Source organism: Nyctibius grandis, chromosome 4 (assembly GCF_013368605.1).
Source record: "Nyctibius grandis isolate bNycGra1 chromosome 4, bNycGra1.pri, whole genome shotgun sequence".
Taxonomy (NCBI): Eukaryota; Metazoa; Chordata; class Aves; order Nyctibiiformes; family Nyctibiidae; genus Nyctibius; species Nyctibius grandis.
Window position 1 is genome coordinate 100,800,805 of NC_090661.1, and position 16,313 is coordinate 100,817,117.

The following is a 16,313-nucleotide window of genomic DNA, read 5'->3' on the forward strand; positions in this document are numbered from 1 at the left end:
GGAGAGGGGAGGGGAGAGAAAGAGAGAGAGAGAGAGAGACACAGAAAGCAAGAGAGAAAGAGAGCACAATTCACTCGGTGAATTGCTTGCAAGCTTGGGGCTGATAATTAAGGATCTCAGGAGAGCACTTTCTCAGAATAACCTGCTCTCCTTCGAATGGACCAAATGGAGACAGTGGTTCAGTCCTGCTGATATTTTTTAAGCCCTCCTCGCAGTTTGATGGGCATTCCCAGTGCTTTTGTGCACGTCTCGGAAAGCGTTGACGTGGAAAGGAGCAGCGAGGAGGGGGAGGTTGGAGAAAAAAGCTGCAGCTCTTCTAAAAATACGGAGGGCATGCAAGAGTGCGAGCAGGCTGGGGAGGAGGGCGAGGTGAGCGCGCCTCGCACCATGTTCCCCGGGTGCCGGCGCGGCGCAGTTTCGGAGATGTCCCTCCTGTGACTGGACGCACCATGAGCATCTGGGAGGTGATCCTGGCTTTCGTGGTGGTGGTGCTGATGCTCGTGGCCCTGCTGGCCAACGTGCTGGTGCTGATGTGCTTCCTGTACAGTGCCGACATCCGCAAGCAGGTCCCGGGATTGTTCATCCTCAACCTCACCTTCTGCAACCTGTTGATGACTGTTTCGAACATGCCCCTGACCTTGGCTGGGATCATTTACAAGAGTCAACCAGGAGGAGATCAGATCTGCCACATTGTGGGCTTCCTGGAGACTTTTCTCACCACAAACTCCATGTTGAGCATGGCAGCTTTGAGCATTGACAGGTGGATCGCTGTGGTCTTCCCTCTAAGTTATCACTCCAAAATGAGGTACAGAGACGCTGCTCTCATACTGAGCTACACGTGGTTACACTCGGTGTCGTTCCCGATAGTGGCAGCTTCTCTCTCCTGGGTGGGTTTCCATCACCTCTATGCCTCCTGCACCCTGTACAACAAGAGACCAGAGGATAGGACACAGTATGTGATTTTCACTGGGGTCTTTCACACCCTCAGCTTCCTCCTCTCCCTTATAGTCCTGTGTTTCACATATCTAAAAGTGCTGAAGGTGGCACGGTTTCACTGTAAGCGGATTGACGTGATCACTATGCAGACCCTGGTGCTGCTTGTGGACATCCATCCCAGGTAAGGTGCCCGTGTGTTCAGCAAGTGAGACTATTCATGACAGAGGAAGCGAGGACAGGATGGGTTCAGTGTTATGTTAAATACAGTCTGTTCTGTATCACAGCAGGGGATGGGGAGGGGGAGAAAACAAGCATCCTTCTTGCCAGTTTCTGTTGTGCATGTTTCTTTTTACTTGTGTTTATTTTTCTGGTTGTAGGAGCAACTCTTTGTTATGCTTAAGGGCTTGTTTCAGGAGGGAGAGCAAAGAAACAGGCGGTTTTGGCTGAGCATGCACTTCCCTTCGAGACAGTGATCAGATCACTGCCCTTTGTCTCCGAAGGTGGATTTAGTGGTCGATAGAGTTGCTTTTTTTGGCACTGTCAGCCCCCAATGTTGCTGAATCCCTGAGAGGGAGCAGGCTGAGGCTGCACATGTCCCTTCACTCGGAGTTCAGGAGGGAAGCTGGGCGCTGCATGCTGCTCCTTCGCCCGGCGGTTTCCCTATTGCTGTGCTCTCTGTACCTTTATCTTTCCTGAAGGCAGGAATTCCCTGCCTTGTAATTGCCAATTACAATTGTAAGGGAATAACACCTGCAAAATGCATATGCTTGAATGCCTATACTTAAATCCAAGTGAGAGACTTCAGTAGCAATGTTAATATGACAAGCAAGGGATGTATAAAGTTCATTTCAAATGAGAGTCTTTAAGCAAGTCCCTTGTGCCTAGACATAGGAGGAGAAAAGTATCCCAGGACTGGAGGATAATGGGCTTGAAGGCAAGCACCAAACGGGTATGAATGTGCGCTGGGATGCTGTGCAAAAGAGTCACGTCAGGGATTATGCACAAACTATAAATCTTGTGTGAATAGGCTATGTCTGGATCTGGAAGGGATGCAGATGTAGCGAGAGGAGGGAGGGTGGGAGAGACAGATTTCCCTGGGTCAGCAAGGGGAGCATAGTGGTAAAGCTGAAGGAGAGGAAGCCTTGCTGGATGGAAGCCCAAGGGCGGTGCTGGACAGGCAGTGATCCTGGCAAGGAGCTGGGTGAGGTGCCCAGAGCACAGGGGAGGAGGGAGTCAGTGTGTGCTGTGAGTATGCGATGGCTCTGCCCACGGAGAAGTGGAGAGGAGGAAAAGGAGCGGACCAAAACAGGCACAGCTGGAAGGACTTGGGACCGGGCTGGTGAGAAGGGAGCAGCAGGACAAGCCAGAGAGGTCTGCCTGGGAAATAGGGATTTGAGAAATGACCCTGTACAGCTGAGGCAGGACAGAGCGGGACAGGGTGGCTGATGGATCCGCATGTCCTGGCTGAGGGCTGAGAGGCTCTGATGAGCTAGGGCAGATGGGGCTAAGACCCAGCTGTGACTGTGATGGGGTGGCAGAGTCAACGAGTGAGCTCTGGAAAGGGGAAAACGGAGGCACTGGTCACAGGGTGGAAAGAAATCAGCCCGGTTTGCTCAGAGAACTAGTTTGGCTTAGTGCTTAGTGTGTCTGGAGCAGGTGATTGGAAAAGGAAGAACCTGATGTATTTGCCTAGAAAAAAAAGGAGAAAATGGTTTGGCTATGTAGGGTGACAGAGCGGCTGTGAGGGATGTGTGTGCTGCTTGGGGGAGAGTCAGAGACTGGATCTTAAGGCTCAGACTGTCTCTGTCAGAGGCTGGAGGGAAGGGAAATGTCTTTCAGAAACATGCTGGCAGCTGGCAGTGCAGGGAGGTGTCTGATATGGGGGAAGAAGTCTGCCTGGAAGGGGGGAAAGCCAAGAGCAGTTAAAGAGGGCAGTCCCACGCCAGACGTCCCACCTGACCCCCCTTCCTGTCCTTTGCTCTGCAAGCTGGAGGCGAACACCAGCTCTCTCCATTTGCAGCCAGCCAGGAGCAGAGCTGCAGGACTGACAGCACATGTGGCTGTCCTCATAAAAGAGTCATATTTGGGGGATTCCTAAGCCTAAAGCAGATAAGTCTGAAAGGATCAGGGCAGGACAGCACACACTTAAAGGAACAGAAACATTTGCTTCAAATTCTCCCATTAAGCTGTTTGATCTGTCTCTTCAAGAATTTGGAGTAGAACTTCAGGCAAGTCCTGTTAATGTTCTTGAGAAACACATGTATAAATCTTCCCTTATCTACCAAGTCACACAGAGGAAAAAACACCCTTCTGCCCTACGTGCTGCCCGGTTGCTAAACTGTGCCTCGACTGGTCTTAGGTCCTGCACGTACCATGAGATGCGGTGGCTACTACCAGGGCAGTGCCACAGACCCACTGGGGCTGTTTGAAACAGCAATCGTTATGCCTAATGCTTAAAGTATGCCTGGACTGCACAGCAAAGTTTAGAAAAAGGGCAAAAATCTCAATGGTATTTCTCCTCCTCTGCATTTTTTCTGGTCTAGGTTAGTTTGAGGGTGTTCCTGCATTGTGTAATCATGCCACTGAGGGGTGGATTCGATGGGGCTGTGGGACTGATACCTCCTTTCTTCAGAGGAGACAGAGTTGTATAGGCACTTTGCTGCAAGTAACCTGCATTACTAACCATTATTTGTCTCTTGCATCAGGTTATTCTAATGCTTCTCTCTAAGAAAGGAGAGTTTTAGCTTCTTTTCTAGACCACAGAAATTGTGGCTGATTTGACCTCTGGTGGTGCTGCCTTAACTGGCGACAGTTACTGCAGGTGAAAGGGTCAGACCTTGGACTGCCTGCCCCACTGTGAGAGCTGCACAAAGGCTGCAGGGCTTCTGGAGCAGTCAGTGACATTCATAAAGCTCTGACATAACAAAAGCATCATTTGAATTACATAAGTGATGTATATACAGGCAATTTCGGTGTTTACTACAGTACTTAGTAGCATAGGCACAGATGCTGGGAGATGGCACGTGAGGGAGCAAAGTTTGTAATCTCACCTGAGCCTATCCTGACTCCTCTGGCTTTTTGCACAGTCCAGTTTCAATGCTGAGAAATGCGTACGGACAATTTTCTGCTTCCTATGACTCAGAGTCCACCCACAAGGGGGTCTGGTGACAGGCGTTATGGCAGATGGCTTTATTACCTGTGACTTGGAAAGACATGAGTGATCTTCTGAAGATCATTCAAGATGAGTACAAAGGAACCCTCTAAATACCACACAAAATTGTGTGAATGTTTGGGGCACATGTCCTTTCAAGTTAGCTTAGGCAATTTTACTGGATGCTGCCTTTTCTTGACTTTGTTCTTAAGACCACGATAACTTAGGTATTGTGAGAGGTTTGGGCAAGACTTCTTTTAAGTGCTTAACCCATGCATTTCTTCACCCAAATTATCTATACTACCTTTTTGGTGTATCCAGCTTTACAGATCTTAAGGTCCAGTATCTCATAAACTTTGTTTAAAATACCAAACCTTCAAAGGGATATATCGCAGATTTTCCAGGATATTAAAATCTTTAAGTGAAAGCTTAGTCAATAATCCAGTTGTATTACTAGTGCCACTACTGGAACTTGCACATATGTTCTTATCTTAGTGCATGAAAGTGTGTGCAAAAGCAAAACACTCATCTGCGGACATTGTCTATATGAAGGAGTGAGATAAAATACCTTCCTCTGTGGTATGGCATTTATTAGCTACAGCTGGAAAGGCTGAACAAAAGAAACTGGTTGAAGTCTTCAGTACTTCCCAAGTCATGCGTGAGATCCAGGAGTTAAAGACAGCTTTGTATGTGCCAGTACGGTAAAGATGTAACTGAGGAAAGTTAGAGACAAAAACTACACACCACCCTCTACACCCTAACACCACCCTAATTGAACCTACTTTGGAGATTTCTTTTCCTATATTGCTGTGTGCCTGGGATACTATGAATTCAATAACACAGGTCTTAAGTGAAGCTGTCGAACCTCTGAGATCATCTATCTGCACCTAAAAATACTCCGAGTTCTCCAGCTCTTACAGAACTGAAAGCACATAGGTTCCCTTGGAAAGGTGGATTTTTTTTTTCCCTTCTCAGCTGTCATTTCTAGCTGCAAATAACTCAGACACAGAACATGTAACACTTCTAGATGTGTTTTCATTCTACTTAGGCGTATTCTTTAAGAGCGAGGCGATTTATTATTTCAGGCAGAAAAACCTTTTCCTCCAGTATTTTGTCCATTTTGCAATCATGGCGGCTGCTCTGGGGATTGGCAGTGTAAGACCATATATAAGATGGATCAAAGGAAACATGTTTTCTTTGACAGAACCAAAAAGTAACATAAGAACTCTCTGCCACAGAGATCACTGAAGCACACTGAGATCCTCAGGACATAACATGCATTTAGATGATTATCAAACATTTGCAGGTACAGCAAACAACATAAGGGTATGGCCATAAACCTGACATCTATTAACACACGTGAGTGTGGAACCTGACAGTGAGTCATCAATTACAAATTTACGATAAAAACAGAGAGACCAACACGAAGCAGTTACAAAATGCAGCACATGGGCCAGATCATTTGGTTTGTCAGAGACGTGATTGCTTTACAATGAGATCTGTGCAATGAGTAAACATGTAGCAACACTGCTATGTGTGCAGAGAGGGGTGTCAGGGCTGCAGTCTGGCGTTGGTTTTGCCATTTCCCAAAGGGTCTAGTTCAGGTACAGATGGCTTTGGGAGGTACCAACAATGCTGACCATCCAGCCTACCTGCCTGGAGAACACAGTTACTTGTCCTCTTCCCTCAAATGCACAGCCGGCACAGGAGTTACACAAGTAGGTAGAGGAGGAGGATGAGTTTTCATGTTATCACTCTTTTGGCAAGCAAATGTGCTGATTTCAAAGGGGATTTCCTGCAGTGGAAGCGTGGTCTCAGCCCCGTGCTCCCATCACCTTGCTGGCACACAAAGGGTCTTAGCAGTAATCTGGTGGTTTGGCAAGACCACCACCAGGAAACTCAGAGGAGAAGCTCTTGTCCTAAAATGCCACAGGTAGGAAAAAACCCAGGATGTGACTAATTGGTATCTGTTCAGTTGGGAACAAGGCTCATTTGAGGCAAGGAGTCAAAGCATCACAGCTCTGTGGGTTTGTTATACAGTTCCCAGCTCTGCAAAGCGTTCACCACAGTGGCCATGCAGAGCTGCACGGACTGCCAAAAGATTTATGGCCACACGGTTCACAGCGATGGGATACAGTGATTGCTCCAGTGTTGGGCTGAATGTTCAGAGCATGTTTTTTCCTGCTATGATTTTATTGTGTTTTATTGCTTAGCTTACTGGGAAGCTTTTCATATCTGAGCCAGTGGTATTTGAATTGCTGTTTCTAGGGAAGTAGCATGCTGCCTACCCCACTCTGGCTATTTTCCAAATTTCTGAATATCATGAAGCAAACTCTGGCCTGTAAATACAGCTTACAGAAATTCAAAAAGGAGCTGCAACTGAATTCAAGGCTGAATTCCACTTAATTTGACTATATATAAATTGATAGAAAGAGGGTGTGTGCGCATAAATATATAACCATGTATTTCTCAGTAATTGTTTTTGGAGGGTAAGATGACCATAGAATGCATTACTACTTGGTATTGTCCCATATAAATGCAGTGCACCTGGTATTGGCTTATGCAAATACAACACTTACTGGAAAGATTGATTTCCATAAGTAAAGCCATTAAAATCTGCTACCTGATATTATGATTCTTGTTCTTGTTTGTGTTGAATGTCACACAGCGTAAGAGAGCGTTGTCTAGAAGAACAAAAGAGACGGAGGCAGCGAGCAACAAAGAAAATAAGTACCTTTATTGGTACTTTTATACTTTGTTTTGCACCTTATGTAATTACAAGGTAAGTGTGAACCTACATACTAGAAAAGACTCCTGAGATGCACCCTTAACTCAGAGAAGTAGGGCACGCTGAACCAGAAAATGATTTGTGTCTCCTGTGGAAAATTTTGTGCAACGTTTCCACTCCTATGACAGTGATTGCCTTTACTGAGCTAACAAAACTGTATAGAATGTCACAGCACTTATTTGATACAGTCCTGATGCAGTTTGTGGGCCAAACTCTGATCAGTTAGCCCAGCTGACATGTTGGTCTCATGGGAGGGATTTAGGAAGTCAGTCCACAGGATTTTGCAGAGTTTTTTTCAGGTCAAGTAGTCATCTGCTCCTCAGATTGCCTGCCTGGTTCAGGGGGTGATCTGCAGGGGAAGATGTTTGTCTGCCTAGGTCAGACTGTAAAAATTTGGCCAACAAGACTCAACTGAGGTGAGAACGTGGTCCACAAACTTCAACGATAGTATTGTCTGACTGGATAGAGTTTATTAGTCATATCATCAAATATCAAAGCTGTTCTGGCTCATAGTTACAAAAAATTCTTGTGATTTATGGTCAGATGTCCTTATCTATCCACTAGCTTATCTTTGGAAATGGCTCCTGTGGGAAACACAAAATTACTCCTATGAAACATAAAGTATTAGAAAGTGTGTATATCCAGAAAAGTGCTGTCTAGTTGTTGAAGGAAATTTACGACTTGCATTCCTTATTAAAAGACTCTGGAAAAACTGAAATGCTTCTATGCAGAACAGAGAAAGAAAAAAAATATTTTTAAAGTCTCACTTATTCCAGTATTATCAAATAGAAAATATTGGGGCTGGCTTCAGTCAAACTCAGATGCATCAGAAAAAAATCAATGAAAAAGCTGAATTAAGACTAAGTATAAGGGGGCATGTAGCCAACGCCAAGATTTTTCAATTCAGTGTAATATCCTGAATTTCTGTTTCTAACAAAACAATTCACAAGAAGGTGTTGTAGTCTCTTGGTAAAAATGGAAACCTGCAGGTCACATTGATTTTACCTTCACAACAATAATAGCTAATTGAGTCATGCTGTTTATTTGCAACAATGTTGCAAATTCATTTGTAGCAGTGTTACTATATTTACCTTCACTTTCATTTAGTAGTCACAAGAAGACACTCCATGCCACGCACTGTAAAAGGGTATGAACGGATTTATAATTATAGGCATTCACCCTTAGTTCTCAGGCTACAAGACATTAGAGTATTTGTCTCATTACAGATGGTTAAATTTCATTTTACGTTGTGTCTCTGAACTCAATGCAAACCATCGCAGTCACACAATAGCTTGTGGCTCCGTCCTGAGTGACACCAAGTGCTCTAACCAGGGCTGTCAGAAGTATTTTTGCTCCATAAGCATCTCAGCCCAGCACTGAGGCACCACCTCCCCACCTCTGCTTAACTCTGTGGCATCCTAGTAGTCCTAAGATACAGAAGAGGGGTTAGAAAAATCCTGACCCTCCTCCCTTTAGTGCACACAAGGATCACTTAAAAGTTCTCCTGAGTCTTCAGTCTGTTGAGGACTAATAGCTTTGCCACAGAGAGCAACTATGAGGAGAGTCAAGATGTAGGGTCTTGAATGCATGAAGAATGAATGAAGGGTTGGGCACTGGCCAGGTGTACCAGGTGGGGTAAAGGCTATCACTTTCCTGGCCTTTTCAGTTCTGACACATCTAGGGAGATCGCTGCACAACAGGCTACAGGGAATTCCCTCTTCAGCTACTTGAAGCCCCCTCGAGACACTACACCACATGGATTCGAGGGCATTCGAGGACATGCATTACTGTGCTTCTCTATGCCTCACACATACGGCTGAGGGTGTTGAAGTCGAGGGGATTAGGAGGCTTTTGAGCTTAATCATGTAAGGAAGTATTATTTTCTGGACTATGTCCAGCACTCTGCATTCACAAGATCGAGGCAATCAATCACTTTTCAAGGCAGTGAACAGATGATAGCTCATGCAGTGTATTGCTCAGCCTCTCATTTGGATAGCCAGCTCTAATCAGCAATATGCTGAAATTAAACATGCTTTTAAGTACTTCATGAATTGAGGTCTCAAAGCAGCAAATTACAAGGCTTTACTATGACAACATCTTTCTGCTTCCACACTAAAAACAAACAGTTGTCTCTAGCAGTTCCATGAACCAGTGAAGGAGTCGTGCTTATAACCCCGGCCAGATAAATTCTTCTCTGGGTAAACTGGAGTTTTTCAGATCACATTAAGGTAAAAATCAGATTAGGCACCTCTTTTATCAAGAAAACACCCTTCTAATTAGTTCAGTGGTTGACCTTAAGTAGTAGATCAGCAGAATCTGATTCTTCTTGATTCAGTGTTTCCACTGTACCAGTATGACAGATATATTACCCCATATTATATATTTCTAGGCATAGCTTGTTTCTTGGTTTGCAAAAATTCCATTAGTACACATCTCTTCTTTTGCTGTTTTTATCGTTATGTGATCAAACAATATTGTTCAAGGATTTTCTCCAAGGACCTTTTTCGTAAGAAAAATTAAAACAAGTCATACCAATTTCTAATATTTGTTTCCAACTCCAGGCATTTCATACTGAAATAAAGAACTTTGCTCATATGAGCTAATAAGTGCTGTCAAAGTGCAAGGAAATGTGCCTTAAATTAAAAAACCTGAAGTAATATCAGAAAGAAGTTCATAGCCCCAAGCCCTCAGGTTACAGAGGAGAATGATGCAACAGGCAGAAAAAGATTAAAATTCTCTTGTATCATCTCTGGGGGACAAGGGATAAACAAACTGCATTTTTTTAACTAGTTGCCTGCCCTCTGCATGCAGATCCTGTTCGGGTAGACAAGCAGTTCAGAATTCCTCTGCAAGTTATGGTCTTGCCTGTCTGTGCATATAAATGCATGATTTTCCTATGCAATCTTAGGTTGACATATTCAAAGAAAGTGGCCATCTAGTCTTCGTCAAAAGCCTCAGCTGATGCGAGGTAGAGATATTTTCCTCCTGGGCAGAAAAACCTTTTGGTACAAGCTGGATGGTGCTGCTTGCTATCATCATATCTCTGCAATGCCTTGTTATCTTCATATCTTCGTGCTGACAGGTGGTTCCTGTACCTCTGGGGAACAGTGACAGCTAAAAGCAATGGTTTGTAAGATTTGCTGCAAGAGATTTGCAAGATTAGCTACAAGAGTCCAAAAGTCATATTGCTTCCTTACAGAACCTGGCCAGTTGTAATATATGCACCACTTAAGAGGCAAAACTGGCAAAGGGTAAATCAGCTAACGATCACTGTGATGTCATTTTTGTATCAAGAAGCAATCATTAAAATAGAGTTTTTTCACTAGCAATACAGTGTAGAAAAGATTCAGTCTACCAAGAAATAAAGTGAAAATAAAGTAAAATCAGCATAGAGATAAAACTCACGGTCAGCTCATTCATATCATTAACACAAAAGAAACAACTAAGGTCTAATTCTGATACTATGGGACTTGTGTGGAGGAAAAAAAAATAATCAGACTTAGACACAAACAGAAATGTTAGGAATGCAAGCTTAAAGAGCTGATCCCAATTTTCGGGGAAAGGACTGAATTCCTTCTTGTGAGAACTTCATCATCCACCAGCTCCAAAATGCAGTGTCAGCTTTGTTCCACTCCTGAACAACAAGATGTTTTAGCTTGTTTGAGACTCTGGTCTTTTCAGAATTTTCTCCATAACTCAGTTAAGTTCTCAGGTTTAAGCAATGCACAACAGATATGTTGCCATTGTAGTAGCCTCCAGCTGGATGTATACATGTTCAGCAAAATATTTTACTGAAGTGATAAACTGCACATGTATATAAAGGGTGTTGTGTGTGTTATCTGCATAAAAGATCAAGGTCTTAATCTTCAGCATAGCATTCTTACTTGTTTACTGAAAGTGAAATAAAATAATTGGATAGGTATTTGACATGACACACGCTACAGAATTTATAAGTTTCTAAAATACTAACAAAGTATCACAGCAAAACAGCTTATAGCTTTGAAATAAAAAGGCATTGAAGACCAAGCAGAGAAGAGTGGCTTATGAAAATTAAGGAAATCAAGTAACTGATACTGTAGAATTTAATTTACAGGTAGCACTGAAATATTAATGCTCCTTCACAGAAAATGTCTTCTTTTTGGCTGAGACATTTAATGAAAACTTAAGCTATGCATATAATTTCCCTCATAAATGAGGAATAAAACCCTCTTTCAAAGGCAATAAAGTATGTGATATGCCTTGAAACACTGACATTAATTGTTTGTACATGAAATGGAATTCATAGCTTGGGGTTTGCCTGCATTTCTGTGTTTGCTGCTTGATATCTGCAAATGTAATTTACTATAAATAACAATACACAAGAACTGAAAAATGTGTAAATATCAAGGACACTTAAGGAAACATAACCAAAGAAAATATTTAAAATTTTGTCTGTAAAAGTGTAGGCTTTTTAGTTGATGAGTTGATGAAGGTAAAATTAACAAGTCTAGGCTTGCAACCCCGAAGTGTCTGTTTCATGAGCTTTAAATGGAGATTGTTAACATCTCGTAGAACTGATTGACAGAGACTCAGACACAAATTTGTCATATTTTGGTCATTCAAGGCATCCACTGAATTTAATTAAACTTAACCAAATTCACCTCTGTAAAGCATTCAGTAAATTAACGAGGTGATATACAGCATGATAAAATTCAAAATGCAAAGAAGGCACCAAATCTGTGAAGTGGAGAATAATGAGAAGAAAGATGGCTCATGGTAGATTACAAAGTAAATATGACTCAGTAAATGACTAATTTCCAAATAGTCAGTTCTCATTTTAGAGCATATTAACGTGGGTGTCATAAGCTACATTTTATTAAACAAGAGAGAATACACCAGATGAGACCCCCCTGGCAGCTTGAGAAGATAATTATGTCTGATTTTGGATTCTACTTTGTAAGAAAGATGTCAACCATGAGTTACAAGGAGATGTCGAAAGAACAACATTTGTTTAGTCGAGATGAGAGGAGAGAGAAATGGGACAGATGGCAGTTCTTTGGTATCTCAAAGTTGCTTACAGTGATCAGCCGAGCCAAGTGGCACCAGTGGAGAGGCAAGAGCAATTCCCAAGTGTTTTCATGTAACATAGGCTGGTCACCTCATATGTCTCAAACATCTGTGAGCTCAAAGAGTATTTTGGCTAATGTCACCATCCCTAAAAGCATAATTGTACAGGTGCAGCTCACTTCCAATGGAAGTGATACACAAAGTGATCAAATTGCTAGCATAAAGCACACAAAACTACACTCAGTATTAGAATTACCAATACTGTGACAGAGGCTAAAGCCCCAGCACTGGCTGCAGACCCATGGTGCTAAGCCCAGCACACATATCCAGGGAGAAACAGAGCTTTTGACATGGACTTTGCAGTCTAGGCAAAACAGAATGGAGAGAGAAGACAGAAGCTCGTAGTCAGTAGTGTAGCAAATTAAGGCTCCTTAGTCCCGCTTTCATCCTCAAATGACTGGACCATGCCATCTGCCAGAGCTATTTTAAACAACACGATGTAGTGAAAGTTTATGGAATGAGAATAAAATGACTGAGGAAAAAGAGTCCTCATCTCTAAACTGCTTGTAGTACCAATACTATTGTCATTGCTGCTATAGGAACCATGTTCAGAATGCTCCTTGGAAATGGTGCTTTGTCTGAAGAAACATTAGCAATTGAAGTATTTTCCGGGCAGGTTTAAAAGCACCTGCTGCTGAAGACTCTCAACAAAGATCTTATTTGCCATTGTGTGGTGGGGTTCTCTAACAGCACATGTGGCTGTTCCTCCTCAGAAAAATTGATAGTTTCTCAACAGCTGTAGAAACATAATGAACAGAACTGCCCTTCAGTGTTGCTCAAAGATGTGGGGAAAGAAAACCTTATGGAGTTATCATTATTTCACTGTCAAAAATACTTGTCTCAGTACAAAGTGAACTATCTGTGCTAGTGTAGGTATGAGGAGTATGTAAAGCTCTTCCCTCTCTCCCTTCCTCCCCCGCTGTCTTAGAAGTTTTGCCTTGCTAAATTTTTTGCAAATATATATGTTTGGCCTTTAAACTGACCAGCTTTTAAATTAAAGATACATTATGCCATCCCTCAGTGATGAATTTTCCTTCCTTTTGTGCTTCTCCTATTACCCAGACAAACCACTCGAAGACGTCAAACTCTCTCTCTAGGAGCTGAACTGGCTAAGGAAGCTAGATAGCACTGGTGAGGTGGCTTCTCAGATACTCCAGAAGGGACCTAGAACCATGAGTGCAGACTAGAGGCTGGATTTTTTTAAATAGCTAACGTTAGGGAAATATGGTCCCATGAGACCAAGCAATGACACTTTGTGTCCCAATTTCAAACTTTGTGCTTGAAATATGGTTATGCATCAATATTTAGAAAATTATGTTAGGCTATGCAGAAATAAATAATTTTTTATTATACTTGTGGTTAAATTTGCTGTCATGATGGATTCAATGGTCACAACAAGTGTGAAAGTCAACAGGTAACGTACCTGCAGAGAATATAACTCTAAAGGGAATGAAAGGAGTATAATAAGTCTGTGATGAACTTCAGCTGCCAGAAACATGATCTTATGACACACACTACTAGAAAAACTCACACAACAAATGCAGTAAATGAAGAAAAAAAATGAAGTGAAATGTCAAATGAGAAACTCTACTTTCTAACAAGAGATCTTACCAGGGCTGAAAACCCTAGTGTAATCAGAGAAAGTAACATACATCGTCCATATGGATAAGTTTTGGCACAGAGACTAGAAGTGTAACCGTGGAGGATAGGTTATGTAGGAAATGATTTTGTGAGTAGATGCTGCACGATATTTTTCATCAGCAGTAAACTTTCTGTGAAGTGTTGACCTGCTTACCTCAGAGTATTTATCATCCCAAATAGGGTGTTCACTAGGCAGAAAAAATAGGACTAGGTTACAGTACTCTAGGGAGAGAGATGCCCATTTATCAACTACCTTGATGGCCTAAGAAAGCCAGATGGGTTCCAAACCCAGCTCTACATCAGAGATTTGGACTCTTGTGGTTTTTAGTCTCCAGAAGGTGTATTCCAATAACAAATAAACAGGCTCTTTTGCATACTGCCTCATATGCTGCTGGAGCTATTCCATTTTGCACTAAATTCTTCAGCATTTATTGTGGCAAATGATCAAGAGAGCCTTTTAGGAGGCAACACATTCAAGATCCACTTCCAGCCTCAGTAAATGTACAGCTAAATGTGCACAGTCAAGGATGCCTTGAAGTTTGGAGGTCAAGACACTCTGATAGGAGCTGTGTAGTCCCATCCTTGGGAAACAGACCTCAAGTTTACATTTGCAGTCTCAGAAATGTATAAGGGGAGCACTACATTCACATTTTCATGAGTATGGCTTGCTTTTATTTTGTTTTCTTGCAATTTCCCAGGAATAAACTGGGGTTTTGGGGCGGGTCATTGGCTTACAGTTGTGCTGTTGCTCCATGTTTTTAATATGAATATTTACTCTTTCCACAGACTTGTTGAATTATCCTCTGTGGTCCACATCAATTCCCACTGGGGAATCATTTCCAAGTGCTTAGCTTACAGCAAAGTTGTTTCAGACCCTTTTGTGTACTCTTTGCTACGGCATCAGTACAAGAAGACATGGAAAGACATCATAAACAAGATCCTCAAAAGAAGCTCCATCAACTCCGCTGCCCTCACGCATGAATCGCACAATCAGAATATATTGCAGCTAAATGAATGAGGAGCCTGGTATGGGACCTACAAGACACATAAAACAATATATGGGAAACAAAAGTAACTGGCCTATCCCTAGTAGCTATCCTCAGCTGTCAAGGTTTTGGGATGCAGTCACGGACAGGTAGCAGCCCAGCCCATGTTGCTCCAGTAGCCCGTGTAACACCTGAGGGAGGCAGGCTGCTCTGTGCCTCCTGCCTCCAACTAAAACAGTGCTATTGATCTGTGGTTCTGCAGGCTTCACAAGTACAAACCTCCCATTGATTTCCATCAGCAGTGACACACACGTATAGGGTAAAAAGCTAGTCCTCAGCATAAGGACTCATGAAAGTAATGGGAGCAAACTGGTGCCATCATAAGATTATTCTAAAAAGCTGTACAGGGATATTTGTGCTGTATTTTTCACTGGCTGCAGCTAATGCTCCCTCTGATGGAGCTACCAACCTGGCTTTACAAAAACCTCCCCAATCTAGTTGTTTCAGTAGGTCCCGTATAGAAAACTTCTTAATAGGAAAAGCTTAATAGAAAAATTTTTACCTAGATACTCATGCAGTGCCCAACATAGCTTTCAACCTCTTCTGTTATATATTTTTTGAACAACCCTGTAGAACTGAATGAAGAGAAAAACCACTTTTGAAGTACGCTACAGGCTGGATTCAGACATGGCTTCTTTAAGTTTTTAAAGTAACTTCCACAGAATCTCATTAGTTTTCTCGCCATTAAATTTCAGAAAAATAAAAATGTTAGACAGGATGGAAAGGTCAGGATGCCTCCTGCCTACCTTCCAGTATATCTGAGCTATAAAGAGATGGATTTTGCCCAAAGCTGCAAAACTGGGCCCTGTGCCCAGGGAAAAAAAATATCTCTTTTTCTGAGTTGTTATTAATCATGTTTTTTCCTACAGATATGTTACTTAAAGGAAAGATGAGCCTAAATCTGAGTTTAAAAGTATAATTTCCAAAGCAAGTGGAGCAAAAACAATAGACCCCCTCCCCACTGTGAAAGTGCAGCAAATAATCTGAATCCACATCTGAACGTGCAAATCTCAGGTTTCAGTACAGATCTTTACAGCTCTAGATTGCAGTTATGCATAGTAATATTATTAACATTTACCATGCATTCAGTTCAGCCTGCAGCTAACATAGGCCTAAATACCAGTAAAATTTTCAAAACCAGAACAATCCTACACGTCACACTTCCTCGGACACTGCCACAGTATCTTAATTTTTGTAAACTTAATTTAAGTACAATTACAGCTGGTAGATGGCTTCACAAGTGTCATGTAGACATGTGATGCTGAAGCCACCCTCCAGTGACTGACAAAGAATTACTCTCCTGGGTAATTTTCAGTGACTTCTTTCTCAATTCAGTGAAAGCACTATGAAATGAGACAGTTTTTCAAGTGTGTTCTTATTAATGAAGCTGTAGAATATCAAGAGCAATAATTAATCAGTTGTCATTTCTGTTGTTATGATTTTTTAGGAATAATCAGTTTCTAAAACAACTTGCATTAACAAAGTATGTCACCCTCATAATCTCTTAAAATTGTTTTCAAGTAAAGAACTACCGGTTTCAAATGCTTCACATTTATACTTTGATTGTCAAAAGACTTACTACCAATTCTGCTCTTAATTCTGCACATATTTTTCTCCAGAAAGTGACTTAAAGTCCATAATACAA

The 16,313-nt window shown here is 42.2% G+C and overlaps 1 protein-coding gene across 1 annotated transcript; it reads left to right on the forward strand.

The window, feature by feature from the left end:
- Positions 1 to 449: 449 nt before the first annotated feature.
- GPR26 (G protein-coupled receptor 26) lies at positions 450 to 14,640 on the forward strand. The gene is made up of 3 exons (XM_068399873.1): positions 450 to 1,117; positions 6,756 to 6,869; positions 14,409 to 14,640. The coding sequence occupies exons 1-3, from the start codon at positions 450 to 452 to the stop codon at positions 14,638 to 14,640; spliced, it is 1,014 nt and encodes a 337-aa protein (XP_068255974.1).
- The last annotated feature ends 1,673 nt before the right edge of the window (positions 14,641 to 16,313 follow it).

Excerpts from the sequence above, each read along its gene's own strand:
- GPR26 (XM_068399873.1), top strand. The coding sequence starts at position 450 with ATGAGCATCTGGGAGGTGATCCTGGCTTTCGTGGTGGTGGTGCTGATG. Across the intron at positions 1,118-6,755 it reads CTTGTGGACATCCATCCCAG|CGTAAGAGAGCGTTGTCTAG; the intron begins GTAAGGTGCCCG and ends AATGTCACACAG. Across the intron at positions 6,870-14,408 it reads GCACCTTATGTAATTACAAG|ACTTGTTGAATTATCCTCTG; the intron begins GTAAGTGTGAAC and ends CTCTTTCCACAG.